Source organism: Oryctolagus cuniculus, chromosome 5 (genome assembly GCF_051225735.1).
Source record: "Oryctolagus cuniculus isolate XC-2025 breed Fujian yellow rabbit chromosome 5, ASM5122573v1, whole genome shotgun sequence".
Taxonomy (NCBI): Eukaryota; Metazoa; Chordata; class Mammalia; order Lagomorpha; family Leporidae; genus Oryctolagus; species Oryctolagus cuniculus.
Genome location: NC_142871.1, coordinates 63,894,285 through 63,913,134, shown reverse-complemented (window position 1 = coordinate 63,913,134; position 18,850 = coordinate 63,894,285). Strand labels below are relative to the sequence as shown.

The 18,850-nt window shown below is 44.0% G+C and overlaps 1 protein-coding gene across 3 annotated transcripts in view; it reads right to left on the bottom strand.

Moving 5' to 3' along the window:
* Positions 1-18,850, bottom strand: part of PDSS2 (decaprenyl diphosphate synthase subunit 2) — a 293,668-nt gene that overhangs the window by 40,005 nt on the left and 234,813 nt on the right. For all 3 annotated transcript variants that reach the window (XM_002714881.6, XM_089332766.1, XM_089332769.1), the window contains exons 5-6: positions 13,782-13,955; positions 12,261-12,392 (exon numbers count right to left, since the gene is read on the bottom strand). In XM_002714881.6, coding sequence (XP_002714927.6) covers positions 12,261-12,392; positions 13,782-13,955 — 306 coding nt within the window. The remainder of the gene's footprint in view (positions 1-12,260; positions 12,393-13,781; positions 13,956-18,850) is intronic.

The window sequence follows — 18,850 nt, the reverse complement described above, 5'->3', positions numbered from 1 at the left end:
CTCTTGCTCTCATTACCAACACTCTGGGACCTTTCTCCTGCTCTTCTCAGCAGGGTTCCATAAACTTCTTAGCTAATCTCCTTGCCTCTCCTATCTCCTCCATCCCTTCATCCTACGTGATGTGGCCAGATCTACCTCCCTCAAACACAGTTCAGACCTTGACACTATGCGGCTCAAGGGATTTCAGTGCCTGCTTCATGACTTCTAATCAAGTACATTTCCCACAGGCAAAGATCTCAAAACCTTTTATTTTTAAACATTTAGGTAAAATTCACAGAGAATCCATCATTTTAACCACTGAAAAGGTTACAATTCAGTGTCCTTTAGTGCACTCACAATGTTGTGCAACTACTACCACTATAAAGTCCTGAACATTTTTATCATTTTTAATGAGGCTGCACTCATTAAATAGTCACTCCCCATTTGCCCTACCTCCCAGCCCCTAGCAAATGCCTATCTACTTTTTGTCTCTGAATTTGCCTAGTCTGGATGTTTCATATAATGGAATCACCAAATAAGTGGCCTTTTGTGCCTGGCTTTTTTTATTTATCATAATGTTTTCGAGGTGCATCCATGTTGTAGCAGGTAGGTAGCCTGCCTGCCTGCCTGCCTTCCTCTCTCTCTCTCTCTCTCTCTCTCCTCTCCCTCCCTCCCTCCTTCACTCCTTCCTTCCTCTTTTTTTTTTTTTTAAAGATTTATTTATTTATTTGCAAGGCAGAATTATGCAGAGACACAGAGAGAGAAATCTTCCACCTGCTGGTTCACTCCCCAAATGGCTCCAAGGGCCAGGATTGAGCCAGGCCAAAGCCAAGAGCCAAGAGTTTTATCCAGGTCTCCTACATGGGTGCAGGGGTTCAAGGACTTGGACATCCTCTGCTGCCTTCCTGGTGCATTAACAGGGAGCTGGATTGTAAGTGGAACAGCAAGGACTCGAACTAGAGCCTCTATGGGATGCCGGTACTGCAGGCGGAGGCTTAGCCCGCTACGCCACAGCGCCAGCCCTAGCAGGTATTCATACCTCATTCCTCTTTATGGCTGAATAATTCCATTGTATGGATATACGACATTTTGTTTATCCAGTCATCAGATGACAATGGGCTATTTCTACCTTTGGCTATTGTGAATACTGCTGATGTGAACATTCATGTACATATTTCCATTTGAACCAAAGTCTTTTAAATATAGTTACTCCCTACTATTTCAGAGCAATTCTTCACCTGTCTCTTGTTTTTCACATCTGAATTCTACTTTTTCTCCTTTGAATATACTGTATGCGTGTCCATTGGCATCACTTTCTCATGGCCTCCTTTACCAAGGAAGCTCTCCATTCCCATCTGTGCTATTAGGATCTTCTTCAAAGACCGTAGCCCAAATTGTCCACTGCACAGACCCTGCATTGGCCTTCCCAGCTGGATACTGATTCTCTGTCCTCTGAGTGCCCGAATGGTATTTTTTTTTTTTTTTTGACAGATAGAGTTATAGACAGTGAGAGAGAGAGACAGAGAGAAAGGTCTTCCTTCTGTTGGTTCACCCCCCAAATGGCTGCCACGGCTGGCGCTGTGCCGATCCGAAGCCAGGAGCCAGGTGCTTCTTCCTGGTCTCCCATGCGGGTGCAGGGGCCCAAGCACTCAGGCCATCCTCCACTGCCCTCCCGGGCCACAGCAGAGAGCTGGACTGGAAGAGGAGCAACCAGGACTAGAACCCAGTGCCCATACGGGATGCTGGTGCCACAGGTGGAGGATTAACCAAGTGAGCCATGGTGCCGGCCCCCCCAAATGGTATTAATTACAGTATGCTCATCTGTGTATTTCTTTTATCTCCCTCCTCAACCTTTCACAATTTGTTGCTATATCTCCTGTGGTCAATGGCTGTTTAGTTAAGTGCAATGGAAAACCTTAAGAAATATTTTAATTTGGGAGTTATCTCGAGTGGTTTTAGTCTTTGTGGTCGTACCTACGGTTCTTCTGAATACCCAGACTGGACAACTTCTGTGGCAGAGAATGATGTTAATATTATTCCTTTTGAAATGATTCAAAGTATCTTAAAACTAAAGACTATCACATGTGGTATTCATGATGATTCTCTGTGCATTTTCTCTTCTGTTTAAGAATACAGATGTGTTATTTTTATGTACACCAGCCTTGCTTAGCAGTCCTTGTTTAATTTTCTGAATAAGGAAGAAAAGCATAATATTGAGGGACAAGTGAGTTACAGCTTAGCAATGGTAATAGGTGGTGCACTTAAGGTATTTTAAAGCTGGTTCTGACAGTGTCAGAATGTCACAAGCCTAAGTGACACTTCAGTACTTTCAGGAACAGTCGAGAAAATATAATCATAATTCTTCTTTCTTCAGGTGACTTGTAATGGCAGTGGAAAGCTAGAGTGATCATTAAAGATAAAGCTTGTTGGCCTGCATTAGTCCCCGGACTCCCTGAGAGCCACAGCTCTGGGGTTCTCTGAAGGATCCCACATCTTGTTTAAAAAGGGGAATTAAAATGATGACTGAGCAAGGACTTCACCTCCCTGGGGTGGATCACCCACTCACTCTCAGTGTTTTTCAGCAACTACAAGTTTAAAATTAAGGGTAGGACAGGATCTGTGGAATTTAGTATGGAGATAATACTCAACAAATAGTTCTCAGCTGTTTTGGGTCCAGCATGGTGCTGTTAACTGCTTCTTGTGAAAAGGTATGGTGTGTGTGTGTGTGTGTGCACGTGGACATGCACAACTGTGGGCCTATGGTTGTGACAGAACAGGGCTACTTAAGCCTAGGATCTGGGGGGGTGGGACGGCAGCAGAGATGTTCTTCCTCCCAGCTTCACAAGGATGTTGAACAGGTACTAAGAATACGTGATCTTACTGCTTCCTTGTCAATAATTCTTACTCTTTCCAAGCAGAAACATAAAAAAAAAAAAAAAAAAAAAAGGGTAGATGGGACACAAACCTATCTGGGCACAGCAGGGAAGTAATTTTACATGTGGAAATAAGAAATCATAGGTGGCTCCATTATTGGGAGCAAGACTTTTCTACTTCTCAGTGTCAAAACTTTTATTAGTTTCTAATGGAGATAAATATTTTTCTTACAAAGCACCTTTTTGTTTTTTTGTTTTTTGTTTTTTTTTTTTTTTTTGACAGGCAGAGTGGACAGTGAGAGAGAGAGAGACAGAAAGAAAGGAGAGAAAGGTCTTCCTTTTGCCATTGGTTCACCCTCCAGTGGCTGCCATGGCCGGTGTGCTGCGGCCAGCGCACCGCGCTGATTTGAAGCCAGGAGCCAGGTGCTTCTCCTGATCTCCCATGGGGTGCAGGGCCCAAGCACTTGGGCCATCTTCCACTGCACTCCTGGGCCATAGCAGAGAGCTGGTCTGGAAGAGGGGCAACTGGGACAGAATCTGGCGCCCTGACTGGGACTAGAACCTGGTGTGCCGGCGCCGCAGGCGGAGGATTAGTCTATTGAGCCGCGGCGCTGGCTACAAAGCACCTCTTGCCTAAGAGATCTATTCCTTAGCTTTATTTGAGAGCTGAAATGATCAGGACCAATGCCATCATTTTACAGAAAATGATAAGGGTCTGTGAGAATGTTAGGATTACACAAATGCTTGCAGAGCCCAAACGGGAATGCAGGCTTTTCAAACTCTGGTCCTCCATGGGCCAGTTCTGCTATGCCAACTTGACTCTCTATTGGACGAAGAACAGGGCTGCCACCAAATAGTTTCCTCCCACAAGGACCACACCATGCACCCTTTTGGAAAAATATTAACTGGATATATATTGCAGTAAGCCACTCTCTCAGACATTATGGGTAATTCAAAGGTGAATTTACAATTATCATGAAATATCTTCCAATCAAATTCACATGTGGCAGGGCCAGCGCTGTGGTGTAGCGGGTAAAGCTGCCGCTTCCAGTGCTGGCATCCCGTATGGGTGCTGGTTCAAGTTCTGGCTGTTCTACTTCTGATCCAGCTCTCTGCTATGGCGTGGGAAAGCAGAAGAAGATGCCCAAGTACTTGGGCCCCTGCACCCACATGGGATGACCTGGAGGAAGCTCCTGGCTCCTGGCTTCAGATTGGGGCAGCTCCAGTTGTTGCGGCCAATTGGGGAGTGAACCAGTGGATGAAGACCTCTCTCTCTTTCTCTCTCTCTCTGCCTCTCCTTCTCTCTCTTGTGTAACTTTGACTTTCAAGTAAATAAATAAATCCTGAAAAAAAAAATTCACATGTGGCTGGGAGGAAAGAATCACAAAACTGTACAGGAATGGGTGCATCACTGCTTAGAGTGTTTGCATCCCATATCAGGGTGTCTGGTTCAAGTCCTGGCTTACACTGCTTCCAATCCAGATGCCTGCTAATGCACACCCTGGGAGGCAGCAGATGATGACTCAAATATCTGGACTCTGCAACCCATTAGGAAGACTTGGATTGAATTCTGGGCCCCTGGCTTCAGCTGGTTGCGGGCATCTGGGGAATGAACCAATGGATGGAGGCTCTCTTTCTGTCTGCCTGTCTCTGTTGCTCTGCCTTCCAAATTAAGTAAAAACAAGTAATAAAAATTTATACACATATGCATACACACACATGGGAGGGTAAACAATAGGGAAAAATAGGAAGCGAAGTAAAGCTAGAATAAATTTCAGTATTAACAAGCAATCTCCTTGAGATTTAGCAGAATGCCATTCTCAAATGTCAGACAGGCATTCAAGGAACAAGATCATTATCCTATAGAGCTTTACGTAAACATAAGTACTACAGCTTGGACTCAAATGAACTTGAAGAGCCTTTAAGGAAAAGAATGCTATCCCCCTGCATGACAGAAACCAACTCCTTGTTGCTTTGGATGAGCTCATCTTCTCCTCCATGACTCAGACATGTCAGAGGGACCTGAAGTCAGTGGAGCAAGCCCGAGTAGCCTGGAGGCACGTGATAAACTCTCATCTTTCCTAAAGGATGAGGTCTGCAAACAACCACAGGGGATCTAGGTTGGAGGGCATGACATGGCTCAGGATTTACTGCGCTCCAGACAGCGTCTCTGGAAAGGATACCCCTCTGATGCTAACATCAAGCTGGGGGTGATGATTGGGACATCTTATCAGCTGTTCAGGAAATTCTGGTGTGTCGTGTTGTTTACATTTACAATTTTGTATGTTTGCAAAGAAATGTAAAAATTAAACATATCCCTTTTCTATTAAGCTTCTTTAAAATTCTTCTTTAAAATACTCCTCTACATATGGATATATCTGTGAATACCCAAGGGAGAGTTAGCAGTTTCCATTTAATATATTCAGCTGGATGTTTTCAACCAAAATGTAAATCTAATATATTCTAATGTAACCCAATTACAGCTACTAACACCATCTGTATATATATATTTTCAGTTCAGCTATCAAACCACACAAACATATCCCAGTAATACAATATTTGATAATTGCAGGTGATGTTTCACTGTCCCGTACTTCATTTAACTTTTTTCTCATTTTCAAATGGGCCTGTTTGCATTTGTCTCCTCTTATAACCAATGTTCTGGTGCACAGCTGATATGTAACTCTCTGCCCACAGCTCTGATATTTTTCTTAGGACTGATTGCCAGTTGTCTTACTACAGTAAAGTCTATAAATTTTTAACAAAGTTTTAAAATAAAAACACATAGAAGAGGATTCAAAACATAAAATAGCTTCATAGAGTTGTACAGTTATGTGTCAATTTTAAGATTGCTTTAAAAAGAAAAAAAGTGAGAAGTCTAAGAGTAGGACACTTCTAACAAAACAATCGAGAATTCTCTATCCTCCTCGGCCTGTCTCATGTGCCTCGCTTCAGCTACTTCTTCTGCTGCTTAACTTCATATTGCTTTCTTGATTTTTAAATTTTAGGTATTATTGAATTTATTATTCCTACATGAAAGGAATATTAGATCTCTTACATGACCAAACACACTTTCTTTCTCTACCTCCCTCCCATTCAATTATGCATTTTAATTAAATCAACATTCAGTATCTCTATATATTTTTAAAATATTTTTGCTTGGAGCCAGCGCCGTGGCTCACTTGGTTAATCCTCCGCCTGTGGAGCCGGCATCCCATATTGGCGCTAGGTTCTAGTCCTGGTTGCTCCTCTTCCAGTCCAGCTCTCTGCTGTGGCCCAGGAAGGCAGCGGAGGATGGCCTGAGTGCTTGGGCCCCTGCACCCGCATGGGAGACTGGGAGGAAGCACCTGGCTCCTGGCTTCGGATCGGTGCAATGGCTGTAGTGGCCATTTGGAGAGTGAACCAACGGAAGGAAGATCTTTCTCTCTGTCTCTCTCTCTCTCACTGTCTATAACTCTACCTGTCAAATAAAAAATATTTTTGCTTATTTTCATTTTATTCCTTTTTTTTATTTTTATTTTTTGACTGGCAGAGTGGACAGTGAGAGAGAGACAGAGAGAGAAAGGTCTTCCTTTTGCCATTGGTTCACCCTCCAATGGCCGCCATGGCCGGAGCACCACGCTGATCCAAAGGCAGGAGCCAGGTGCTTCTCCTGGTCTCCCATGCAGGTGCAGGGCTCGAGCACTTGGGCCATCCTCCACTGCACTCCCTGGCCACAGCAGAGAGCTGGACTGGAAGAGGGGTAACCAGGATAGAATCCGGAACCCCGACTGGGACTAGAACCCGGAATGCCAGCGCCGCAGGCGGAGGATTAGCCTATTGAGCTGCGGCGCTGGCCCAACTTATTTTCATTTTATTTCAAAGGCGGGAGAAAGCAGAAGAGGGAGGGAGGAGGTTGGGAGACAAACACACAAAGATATCTTCCATTTTTCCATTTGCTTTTTTCCTCCAAAATGTTTACAACAGCCAAGGTTAGGCCAGGCCAAAGCCAGGAGCATGGAACTCAGTCCGAGGATCCCATGTGCGTGGCAGGGACTCAACTATTTCACCCATCACTTGTGGCCTCCCAGTGTGCACATCAGCAAGAAGCTGGAATTGGAAGCAGAGCAGGGACTCAAACCCAGGCACTTCAACATGGAACACAGGGGTGGGCCTGCTGTGCCAAACACTCACGCCCAAAATTTGTATTTCTAAGTTGTATAAATATTATTTTCTACACCATGTGGAATATTGTGATTGCATATCACTATAGCTAAGAATGTTCTCATTTTATTTCACATACTTGGTGTGGCTGTTTGCTATGTGGTCCCTAAATTCTTTGACATTCTTTCATGGAGAGACAAAGTCTGTGACCCTTCCCCTTGACCTGTGCTGGCCTGCGTGCGTCTGAATAGATGACAATGGAGATGGCCCTGGGACTTCTGTGGCTGGTCATAAAGGGAATCATATCTTCAGTCTTGCTTAGGGCGACACACATGTTTCAGGTTTATTTATTTATTTTAAAGATTTATTTATTTATTTGAGAGGCAGAGAGAGAGAGAGAGTGAGAGTGAGAGAGGTCTTCCATCCGCTGGTTCACTCCCCAGATGGCCGAAATGGCTGGAGCTGGGCCGATGGTAAGCCAGGAGCCAGGAGCTTCTTTCAGGTCTCCCATGTGGGCGCAGGGGCCCAAGCACTTGGGCCATCATCTACTGCTTTCCCAGGCCACAGCAGAGAGCTGGATCGGAAGTGGAGCAGCCGGGACTGGAACCGGCGCCCATATAGGATACCAACACTGCAGGCAGTGGCTTTACCTGCTGCACCACAGCACCAGCACCATGTTTCAGGTTCAGAGAAGTCTGACTATTTGGAGGCTGCCACCCAAGGCAGACACCGGGCTAAATGGAGGGGCTGTCTGAGCACTCCGGTTGGTCAGCCGCTCAGCCTGGATGCCAGGTGTGAGTGAAGCAGCCTCCGGATGACTGTGGTCCCTGGTGCTGTGGTCTGGATGTGGTTTATGCCCCAAAGGTTCATGTACTGGAAGCCTGGTCCCCAGTGTGGTGATGTTCAGGTGGTGGAACCTTTAAGAGGTGGAGCCCATTGGAGGTGATTAAGTCCTCGAGCTCTACTTGCATAACGGATTAAAGAGAGCCTGGCCTCCTGGGTCTCTTGCTTCCTTGCTTATGCACCTGCCTCTTCTGCACACGGATGATTCCCTTTTTGCTTCTACATCATGTTGTAATGCAGCCAGGAGCCCTCCCCAGGACACCAGTGCCATGCTGTTTGAACTTTCCAGCCTTAAGAATTGTGAGCCAGATAAACCTTTTTTCTTGCACATTATCCAGCATCAGTATTATGCTACAATAACACAAAACTGACAAAAGCACCCAGTAGGGTGCAGTCACCTCCAGCATCTGGGTTTTTCTAGCTGAGGCCCCTGACACCGTGGAGCAGAGACAAGCCATCCCCTCTGTGCCCTGTGAAAATTCTTTACATGCAGAATCTACGAACATAAGCATTTTGGTTATTTTAAGCAGCTAAGTTTCAGAGTAATTTGTTATATAACAATAGTAATTGGAACAGTTAGTTTTCTATATACCTGTAACTAAATCATCCCTAAATTCAATATGGTCAAGCATACCAGGTGATTCATCGGTTCTGGTTTTCCCTTGGAGATATTTCTCCTGGAGATCTCTTTCTCCTTGTCCCAGTGTGGCCTGGATGCATAGTCACCAGCCTAGGACTTGCTGGGATGGCAACGTGGCCTGGTACAGATGTGCACATCATGGCCTGAGTTTGAATTCTGGCTTCCTGACTTTCGAGCTGCGGGACCATGTGCAAGCCTCAGATTCCTCCTCAGGACAGCACTTGACACATAGTGCTATCATGCTTGGCACCACTGTTTGTTCTTCTTCCCTTCACATTGCTCTTGGAATTCCAATTGCCTCCTGCCTAAGTCTGTGCCTTCGTTCCTAGATGCCACACCTTTTCCTTTCTTGGTTACTGCTTTGTTTTCATGGTGTTGAGAGGTGAGAGGACCCCCAGTGTGGCCATTTGGGGAGTGAACCAGCAGTTGGAAGTGCACACACACTCTCTCTCTGTAACTCTTTCAAATTAATAAATAAATATTTAAAAATGTTTTCCTTGTTAGGGGCCTACACTGTGGTACAGCAAGTTACAGCAGCACTTGTGACTCCAGCACCCAGATGATCACTGAGTCCTGGCTGCTCTGCTTCCCATTCAGCGTCCTGCAACTGTGCCTGGGAAAGCCACAGAAGACAGTCCATGTGGGAGACACAGATGTTCTAAGCTCCTATTTTTGGCGTGGCCCAGACCTAGCTGTTGTAGCCATTCGGGGAAGGAACAAGCCAATGGAAGATTCAGATTCTCTTTCTCTCTCCTCTCACTCTTTCCCCCTCCTCTTTATCCTCCCTCTCCCACTGCCACTTTGTCTTTCAAATCAATCGATCAATCAATCAATCTTTTAAAAACAAAAATTTCCGGCCAGCGCCGCGGCTCACTAGGCTAATCCTCCGCCTTGTGGCGCCGGCACACTGGGTTCTAGTCCTGGTCAGGGCGCCGGATTCTGTCCCGGTTGCCCCTCTTCCAGGCCAGCTCTCTGCTGTGGCCAGGGAGTACAGTGGAGGATGGCCCAAGTGCTTGGGCCCTGCACCCCATGGGAGACCAGGAGAAGTACCTGGCCCCTGCCATCGGACCAGTGCGGTGCTGGCCGCAGCGGCCATTGGAGGGTGAACCAACAGCAAAAGAAGACCTTTCTCTCTGCCTCTCTCTCACTGTCCACTCTGCCTGTCAAAAACAAAACAAAACAAAAAACAAACAAACAAAAAACAAAAAAACCCAAAAATTTCCTTGCTAGGTACAGCAGTTTAAATTGTTATATGGGACACATGCTTCCCGTACTGGAGTCCTAGGTTTTGAGTCCAGGCTGTACTTCTGATCTAGCTTCCTGCTATCGTGCACCTTGGGAGGCAGCAGGTGGTGACTTAAATACTCCGGTATCAACTACTCATGTGGGAAACCTGGCTCAGCCTGGCTCAGTCCCGGCTCTTGTAGGCACTTCTGGAGTGAACCAGTGAATGGAAGATATCTCTGTCTCTCTGCCTTCCAAATAAATAAAAATTTAAAGAAAATTTTAAAAATGTGTTCATTTTTCTCACCTTTGTTTTCAGTTTTCTCTTTCTGGGACTCTTAACAGATGTAGGAGTTCCTGAAAGAGTTGTCTAATTTTCTTATCTTTTGTATTTCCTATTTTCCTGGAGAGTTTATTTGTATCTTCCATTTTTTTTAAACATTTACTTACTTGAAAGTGAGATTTATAGAGAGGGAGGAACAGAAAAAGATCCTACATCCACTGATTCACTCCCCAGATGGCCACAAAGGTCAGGGCTGGGCCAGGCAGAATCCAGGAGCCAAGGACTTCTTCCAGGTCTCCTATGTGGGTAGCAGGGGCCTGGACTCCTGGGGCATCACTGCTTTTCCCAGGCCATTAGCAGGAAGCTGGATTGGAAGTGGAGCAGCCAGGACATGAATCAGCACCCATATGGGATGCCAGCACTGCAGGCAGCAGCTTTACCACAACGTCCACCCCTTTTCTTTCCTTTTTATTAAAAGGTTTTCTGGGGTAGGTGTGTGTTTTGCGAAGTGATTAATACTCCTCTTGGAATGCCTGCAACCTGAATCAGAGTGCCTAAGTCCATTCCAGCTCTGCTTCTGACTGCAGCTTCCTGCTAAGGCACACCCTGGGGGGCAGCAGGTGACGCCTCAAGCAGCTGGGTCCCTGCCACCCACATGAGAGACTCAGGTTGAGTTCTGGGCTCCCTCCCAGCTTTGGGCTGGCCCAGCCCTGGCTGCTGTGGGCATTTGGGGAGTGAACCAACACATGGAAGATCTCTATCTCTTTGTCTTTCAGATAAATAATTAAACATTTTTCTACAATCATATTTTTATAATTCTGATTTCTTGTTCTTGGGTTATCCTTTTTCCCACTGTGCCCTGTTCTTCCATTAGAAATTTTCCTTAGCAATAGTTGTACATATTTATGGGCTTCAGAGTGATTTTTCAATATAGGTGTATAATGTGTACTGATCTAAACAGGGTAATCAACATTTCCCATTCTCTGACATTATGACTGCAGGCCTGGGCTTCTTTCTTCTGTTTGGTCATAGGGTTCATACTAGGCTATTGTGAACTTAATCTCCCTGCTATGCTGGGTAACACCAGGAACTTATTCTTTCAGTCTGACCCGGGTTTCGCCCTGTTCTTACTTCACAGACTGAATGCCGTATCTTGCTGAGTATATTGATTATAGAGCTTCTGAAAACGTCTTTCTTTCCTGTGTTTCTCTAAGCTCCAGTCTTATCGTCTGTTGTTGACTTGCTGTTTCAAACGCCCAGCAGCGCTCTGGGGCCTGTGCTGCCTCAGGCTGGCGCTGTACGTGGCTGCCGGCTCAGCTTGGAGGCCTCCCCCACCGCAGGCTGGGGCCTGTGTGCCGAGGGCCCTGTCACGTCCCCATCTGTAGGTGTTCCCTGTCGTGTGCGCCAGCTTCCTCAGCAGCGAGCCTTCCAGTCTTCCACCTGGGGACTAGGAGGGATTTTAAGGGAGCTACCAGCATTTGGAGAGCCCGTAAGGGTGCGATTTGGGAAAAGGGGAAGTGGCTTGTCTGAGAAGAGGTGATCACGGAAGATCACCTAAGCTCTCTGCTCTAAGGATGCAGCTGCCCGCGCCCTCAGCGCTGCCTTGCTTTCCATGTCCAGGGCCTTAGATGAACCCAGCCAATTACAAACACGAAGCTAAATAAACTCCACGAGGCTTTGCATAAAAAAATGCAAGAACTTTTTGCACCAATGTCTGAAATAAAAGAAAACAAAAAATATCCCCTAGCATCTGCTGTCCCTATCCCAAAGGTAGAAAATTTCCTAATCTGAGCCCTTTACTCCTCCCAGCTCTCCATGCCTCCCCCACCCACCTTGTATAATGCCTCAGAATGAGTATTCAGGGTCCAAGTTTGTTTTAAAATAACCCAATGAGCTGACAGACGGAGCTCCTGGGATTCTGCAGCGTTTGCTAGAGTCCACAGATGGGAAACTGCCGTCAGTTACAGGGTGGTGCTATTACCATACCCCAATGTTTGAAAGCCTTCAGAAAAAAAATCATCGGAGTTAATTAGCATGCACCAAAGCACTTGTTTTGTGTTGCAACAGTAAGAACTCAGATAATAAGAAAACACAATAGTGCATCCTCTTAACTTTTAACTAATATTTTACTGGCTAAAAATGTAGATTATAAGGAAAGAATTTAACTTAAATATGCTCTTATATGGCTAACTATTGCCTTACATCATTATAAAATAATAACTATGCTCTATAATACATACTAATAGTACCTAATTTGTGAGTAATTTCAATTTACCTCTCCAAGCTGCTTCATCCACAAATCTCTTCCAAGAAACTCCTGATGTAAGACTACAGGAGCTGAGTTCAGATTAAAGGCCATGGAGTCACTGCTCTTTTCTTTAATGAAGGGCTGGAGGTCAGAATTGATCTAGAAAAAAAAAAAAAAGTAAAAAGAGTCAGATCGGTGCAGTGTATATACACTAGTATGTTTTCGTCACATTCAGAAAGCTAAAGTTAATGTACTGAAAAATGAAGCGTAAGGGATGCATTTTAGTAAGCAAAAGGACATTCTGGATGATTAACAATAACCTTTAAAATTCTTTAGAAGTAATTTTCTCTAACACTTTCTTTTGTGTGTGTGGCATCACACTTTGTTTTACAGGTAAGGATTTAGATAAAGATTTAATAAATGTAATTACTTAATAAATTATCTAAGATTTAATAAAATATTCCAAAAACTTCTCTAGAGATATCCTACATATGTATATACTTCCCACCTTTTAATGAGCTATTTAAGTAACACCTGAAAAATATTAAATCCCATTTTAAAATTATATATACAGGGGCCAGTGCTGTAGCACAGAGGGTTAACACCCTGGCCTGAAGGGCCAGCATCCCATATGGGCGCCCATTTGAGTCTCAGCTGCTCCACTTCTGATCCAGCTCTCTGCTATGGCCTGGGAAAGCGGAAGATGGCCCAAGTCCTTGGACCCCTGCACCCGTGTGGGAGACCCGGAGGAAGCTCCTGACTCTTGGCTTTAGCCAAGCTCCAGCTGTTGCGGCAAATTGGAGAGTGAACCAGTGGATGGAAGACCTCTCTCTCTCTCTCTCTCTCTCTGCCTCTTCTCTCTGTGTAACTCTGACTTCCAAATAAATAAATAAATCTTTAAAAAATTATATATACAAAGAGGCAACAACGTAGCCACTGATTCGGGGACATTTTGTATTTCACATGCCATTCAAAATATCAGTTATCAGAATTAAAGTTTTTAATTTTATTGAGCATGTTTCCAAATTCCATTAACTGTCTGTAATTTGCTTTACATAGGAGCTTTAATGACACTGTAACAAAAATAATAACAGATAGGAAAGGTCTTCTAAAAGGTCATGGAAAATGCAAATTATGAAAAACCTGCATGGATTTCAAAATTTCTTTGCACCCAATAAACTTACTTTTGAATTCCATTTTCCATGAATTTTTTGCAGTAGGCTTATATTTTTCCATTATGTGAATAGCACTATTACGTGTTATTTAATAATCTACAAGAGTTCTCTCAAGAACCCTTTTGGGTGGTGAGAAAATATAATCAGCACAAATATGGTTTCAGTAAGCTGTAGCTCTGTGCCAAAATTATACAGTACTTAACAATCATGCTGTTTCTATCACATGACAATCACCTTTTATAACCGATAGATTTTAAGCACACAATAAACATTTTTTTTGAGACATAAAAGCAGCTTACTAAATGGCAGAATGTTTTTTGTGTACCCTGTTGGCTGTGTAAGTACGGAAAGAAGCTAAAGGGCGTGCAGATACCTTGTGACTCAGGGCCATGTGCTTCCCGTACTGGAATGCCTTTTCCTGAACCTCTGTGCCATGCTTTGCTAACTCCATTGCAGCTTGGCAGCTCTTCGCTAGCAAGGCACCATGGGAGAGGAAAGTCTGCTCCTTCCAAGCTGATATTCCGATGTCTTCTGTGATACAATTTTCCTAAAAGTGTAACAAAAGCCAAGGCAAAAAAAGCTTTAAGGGTAATCGTTTCTGTTTTTTTGTTGTTGTTGTTTTTTTTTTTTTTTTTTTTTTAAAGAATCAGAGTTAAGAAATAAGCCATCCAAAACACTCATGCTGTTGCAATAAGACATCACCAAAAAATGCTGAACCTCAGCTCAACTCGAAAGAAATGGGGAGTTGGGGTACTGGTGTTTTAGGGTCCTGGGGAAAAAGTGAAAGAAGTGTTACAGCAAAGCTTATTAAGTGGCTTCTATTAAAATACACCCTGTAGGATACGGCAAAAACTAGAAACTTGGACTTTAAAACTCGACCCTCATCAGGTCTTGAGTGATGCTGAAGTCTATCATATTTAAGCTACGTGAGAGTGTCAATGGCATAACAAAGGAACTGCTTTCTCTTATAAACAGTTACACAGAAAAATCAGAGAGGGTAAACCACTATAATGGAGGAGGGTTAGATCACAGAATCCATCAGTTCATTCTCCTGAGAAGCAAGGCGGTTCCGGAGGATATAACTGTGGTATATTAGATCTGACCTTCAAAAATTATGAAAATCTCTGTAGTATCTGCATGAAAGCAGGTATGGCTGCAACCTCTCGGCCAGTGCTTTCTAACAGAAATGTGATGGGACCTGCATGCACAAAGTAAGACTTTCTAGTAGCCACACCAAAAAAAGTGCAAGGAAACAGGTTAAATTAATCTTAATGACATATTTCATCTCTCCCAATACATCCAAATACTATCATTCCACCAAGGTGCCGTTCACTCCTTTTCACACTAAGGTTCTGAAATGAAATCTGTGTGTATTTTACACTTGCAACATCAGTCACAGGCCAAGTGCTCCACAATGGACAGCTGGGCCTGGGCAGCGGACAGAAACGATGATGCAAACACGCAGAACAAAGTTCATCCGGAAGGAGTAATTGATTAATCCAAACATTTTCCTTCCTACACCCCTCCTGTCATGATCCTTCTACTTTTACCATTATTTGAGGACAAAATAAAAAATATTAAGAAAACTTCAGTGGGGTCATTGAAAGATCTTATTCAGCTTCATCTCTTTTATCATGTTGAGGGGAACATTTAGCCTACTGGACAAGTCAAACTCTCAGCTTAATTTTACTAAACCTCGCAACCAAAAGAAAGCTTCAGGGGCCAGAGTTGTGATGCGGCAGGTTAAACCCCTGCCCACCATGCCAGCATCCCATACTGTGGCCCTGCTGATGTGCCTGGAGAAATCAGCGGAAGACGGCCCAAGTATCTGGACCCCTGCCACCCATGTGGGAGACCCAGATACAATTCCAGGCTCCTGGCTTTGGCCTGGCCCAGCCCCAGCTGCTGTGGCCATTTCAGGAGTAACCCAGCAGATGGAAGATTTCTTTGTCTCTGTCTCCCACCTTTTCTCTGTCACTCTGCTTTTCAAATAAATAAAATAAATCCTAAAAAAGAATCCCCACTATGGCAACATAATATTGGGCAATGTTTAAAAAGCCACAAAGAAGAGATATAATGCATAAACTTAAGACCTACATTAGGTATAATCGGAGAACATATTTTAATGTGAAATTTAACAGGTTATATTTATAAACCTAAGAAAAACTATATTATTTTTTCATAGAAAGGCATTTGACAAAAATTCAACCTCTTTTTTTATATATTCGGAAGGCAGATTAAGGAAGAGGGAGAGAAAGGAAGACCTTTCTCTCTGTTTCTCCCTCTCACTGTCTGTAACTCTACCTGTCAAATAAATAAACAAAAAAATCTTTAAAAAAAATAAGAACAGTGTCTGCTAATAATAATGGGGGCCGGCGCTGTGGCACAGTGGGTTAACGTCCTGGCCTGAAGCACCGGCATCCCATATGGGCGCCGGTTCTAGTCCTGTCTGCTCCTCTTCCAATCCAGCTCTCTGCTATGGCCTGGGAAAGCAGTAGAAGATGGACCAAGTCCTTGGGCCCCTGCACCTGCGTGGGAGAACTGGAGGAAGCTCCTGGCTCCTGGCTTCAGATTGGTACAGCTCTGGCCGTTGCAGCCATCTGGGGAGTGAACCATCAGATGGAAGACTTCTCTCTCTTTGCCTCTCCTCTCTCTGTGTAACTCTTTCAAATAAATAATAAATAAATCTTTAAAAAATGTTTATATAAAAAAAAGAAAGAGGGAGAGAAGGCAGGGGAGATCTCCCATCATTGATTCATTCCTCAAATACCTACAACAGCTGGAGCTGGACCAATCTGAAACCAGGAGCTGGCAACTGAATCCAGGTCTTCCACATGGGTGGCAGGGACCCAACTACTTAAGCTATCACCTGTGGCCTCCTAAGGTGCATATTAGCAGGAAGCTAAAATTGGGAGTGGATTTGGGACTTGAACCCAGGCACTCATATGGGATGCAGGAGTCCCAAGCAGTAAAACCACTACATCAGACACTCACCCCTCAACTCCTATTCTTCTTCCTCTTTTTGAAAGGTTTCTTTATTTATTTGAAAGTCAGGTTACAGAGAGAAGGAGACACAGAGACAGAGAGGTAGACATCTTCCATCTGCTGGTTCACTTCCCAAGAGGATGCAATGGCCAGGGCTGAACCAGGCCCAGCCAGGAGCCAGTAGCTTCATCCATGTTTCCCACATGGATGGCACACTTGTGGGTCCCCTCTGCTGCTTTTCTCAGGCCATCTGCATGGAGCTGGACTGGAAGTGGAGCAGCTAAGAAATGAACTGGTGCCCTTGTGAGATGCCAGCATTGTAGGTGGTGGCTTTATCCACTATGCGACAATGCCAGCCCTTAAACTTCTACTCTTGATGAGAAAAAAGCTCTTAATAAAAATAGGAACTGACGTGTATTTGTTTAACATGATGGATGTGTGGATGTACACATTTCAGCTAAATGTCAACAAACATTTCATGGAGAAGCATTAACCTTTTCTCACTAACATCAGGAATAAGACAGAGATGCACACATCACCGCTGTTATTCAACATTGTAATGAAAGAGACAAGAGAAAGGCAGATGTCTAAGAATTAGAAGGGGGGACCGGCACTAAGGTGTAGCAGGTAAAGCCGTCGCCTGCAGTGCCAGCAGCCCATAAGGGCGCTGGTTCTAGTCCCGGCTGCTCCACTCCAGATCCAGCTCTCTGCTGTGGCCTGGGAAAGCAGTAGAAGATGGCCCAAGTGCTTGGGCCCCTGCACCCACATGGGAAACCAGAAGAGGCTCCTGGTTCCTGGTTTAGGATCGGCACAGCTCTGGCCGTTGTGGCCATCTGGGGAGTGAACCAGCAGATGGAACATCACCTCCCCCACACCACCTCTGCCTCTCTGTGGCTCTGCCTTTTAAATAAAAAAAATAAATCTTTAAAAATAAATAAAACTTGGAAGGGAAGAGCTTAACTATCACTGCTGGAAGACAATATAACTACATTAGGAAAAACAAGGGACTCAACTAAAAAATCATTATAATTCAGAAGATAATTCAGTAAGGTGGCAGTGTGTAAAATTAATAGTTTATAATAAATATAATAAATGTGATAATTATAGCTTTCATGAATAAAAATTAATCAGAAAGTAAGGATTTTTTTTCTTCCATTCTATACACAAAATGAAAGATTAAAAAGTCAGGAATAAACTTAGAAATATGCAAAACTGATATCAAGAAAATGTTAAGATACTACTGAGGAACAGAAGTAATTTAAGTGAATATAAAGACACATGATGTTCAGAGATGGTAAGATCCAACCTCATAAAGTTGCTTTAATAAAACTGACAATAGAATGCAACTTACAATATTTAATAAAAATCTTATTTTTTTAAAATATTTATTTATTTATTTGGAAGTCAGAGTTACAGAGAGAGAGGAGAGGCAGAGTGAGAGAGAGAGAGAGAGAGACAGAGAAGAGTTCTTCCATCCACTGGTTCACTCCCCAATTGGCTGCAATGGCCAGAGCTGCACTGCTCTGAAGCCAGCAGCCAGGAGCTTCCCCCAGGGTCCCCCACGTGTGTGCAGGGGCCCAAGGACTTGGGTCATCTTCTACTGCTTTCCCAGGCCATAGCAGAGAGCTTGATCTGGAGTGGAGCAGCCGGGACTAGAACCAGTGCCCATATGGGATGTCGACGCTTCAGGCCAGGGCATTAACCCGCTGTGCCACAGCATTGGCCCCCAAAAATCCTATTTTTAAAAAAATAAAACTGACAATAACTCTGAAAAGCAGGCAACTTGATTCTAAAGTTCTCACAGGGAAAATAAACAAACAAGAATAGTCAAGAAAACTTGAAAAAAAGAAGAGCAATGTGGGGGTGAAGAAGGAGGTGGTTAAATATCATATACTACAAAGCCTAATTAAAAACAAACAAAACATGTATTCTGTAAACAGATAATGGACAGTATAGAAAGTCCAGAAAGCAAACAAGCCATACACAGGAATTATTATATTTTAGGGAAATGTTAGACTTTTCAGTATATGGTGCTATCTGCAAAACTAAAGTCTGCATTTCACACCACTGACCAGGATAAACTTCAAATGGTTCAAAAAAAAAAAAAAAAAAAAAAAAGACAACCAACCAGAAAATCCTAGGCAACATTAGAAGATAAACCGCATTTCCTGTAATAGACAAAATGGCGAATATCCTATGACAGGCTTAATAACATCCTCTCATCTTGCAAAGATGGCTGGAATCTCTATGGGGGGTCATCAGGATTCCCTTCAGGATTTTGAGATGGGGCTAGGGAGGGGGTGCCGGGTCTTCATCAGACAGAGGCAGTGAGGCAGTGTCATGGAAGGTGAAGTACTGATGGAGGGAGAGGCACGCTGCTGGCTGTGAAGCTGAAAGACAGGGCCGTGAACCAAAGAATGAAGGCAGCAACCGGAAAAGGCAAGGAGCCCCCAGAAG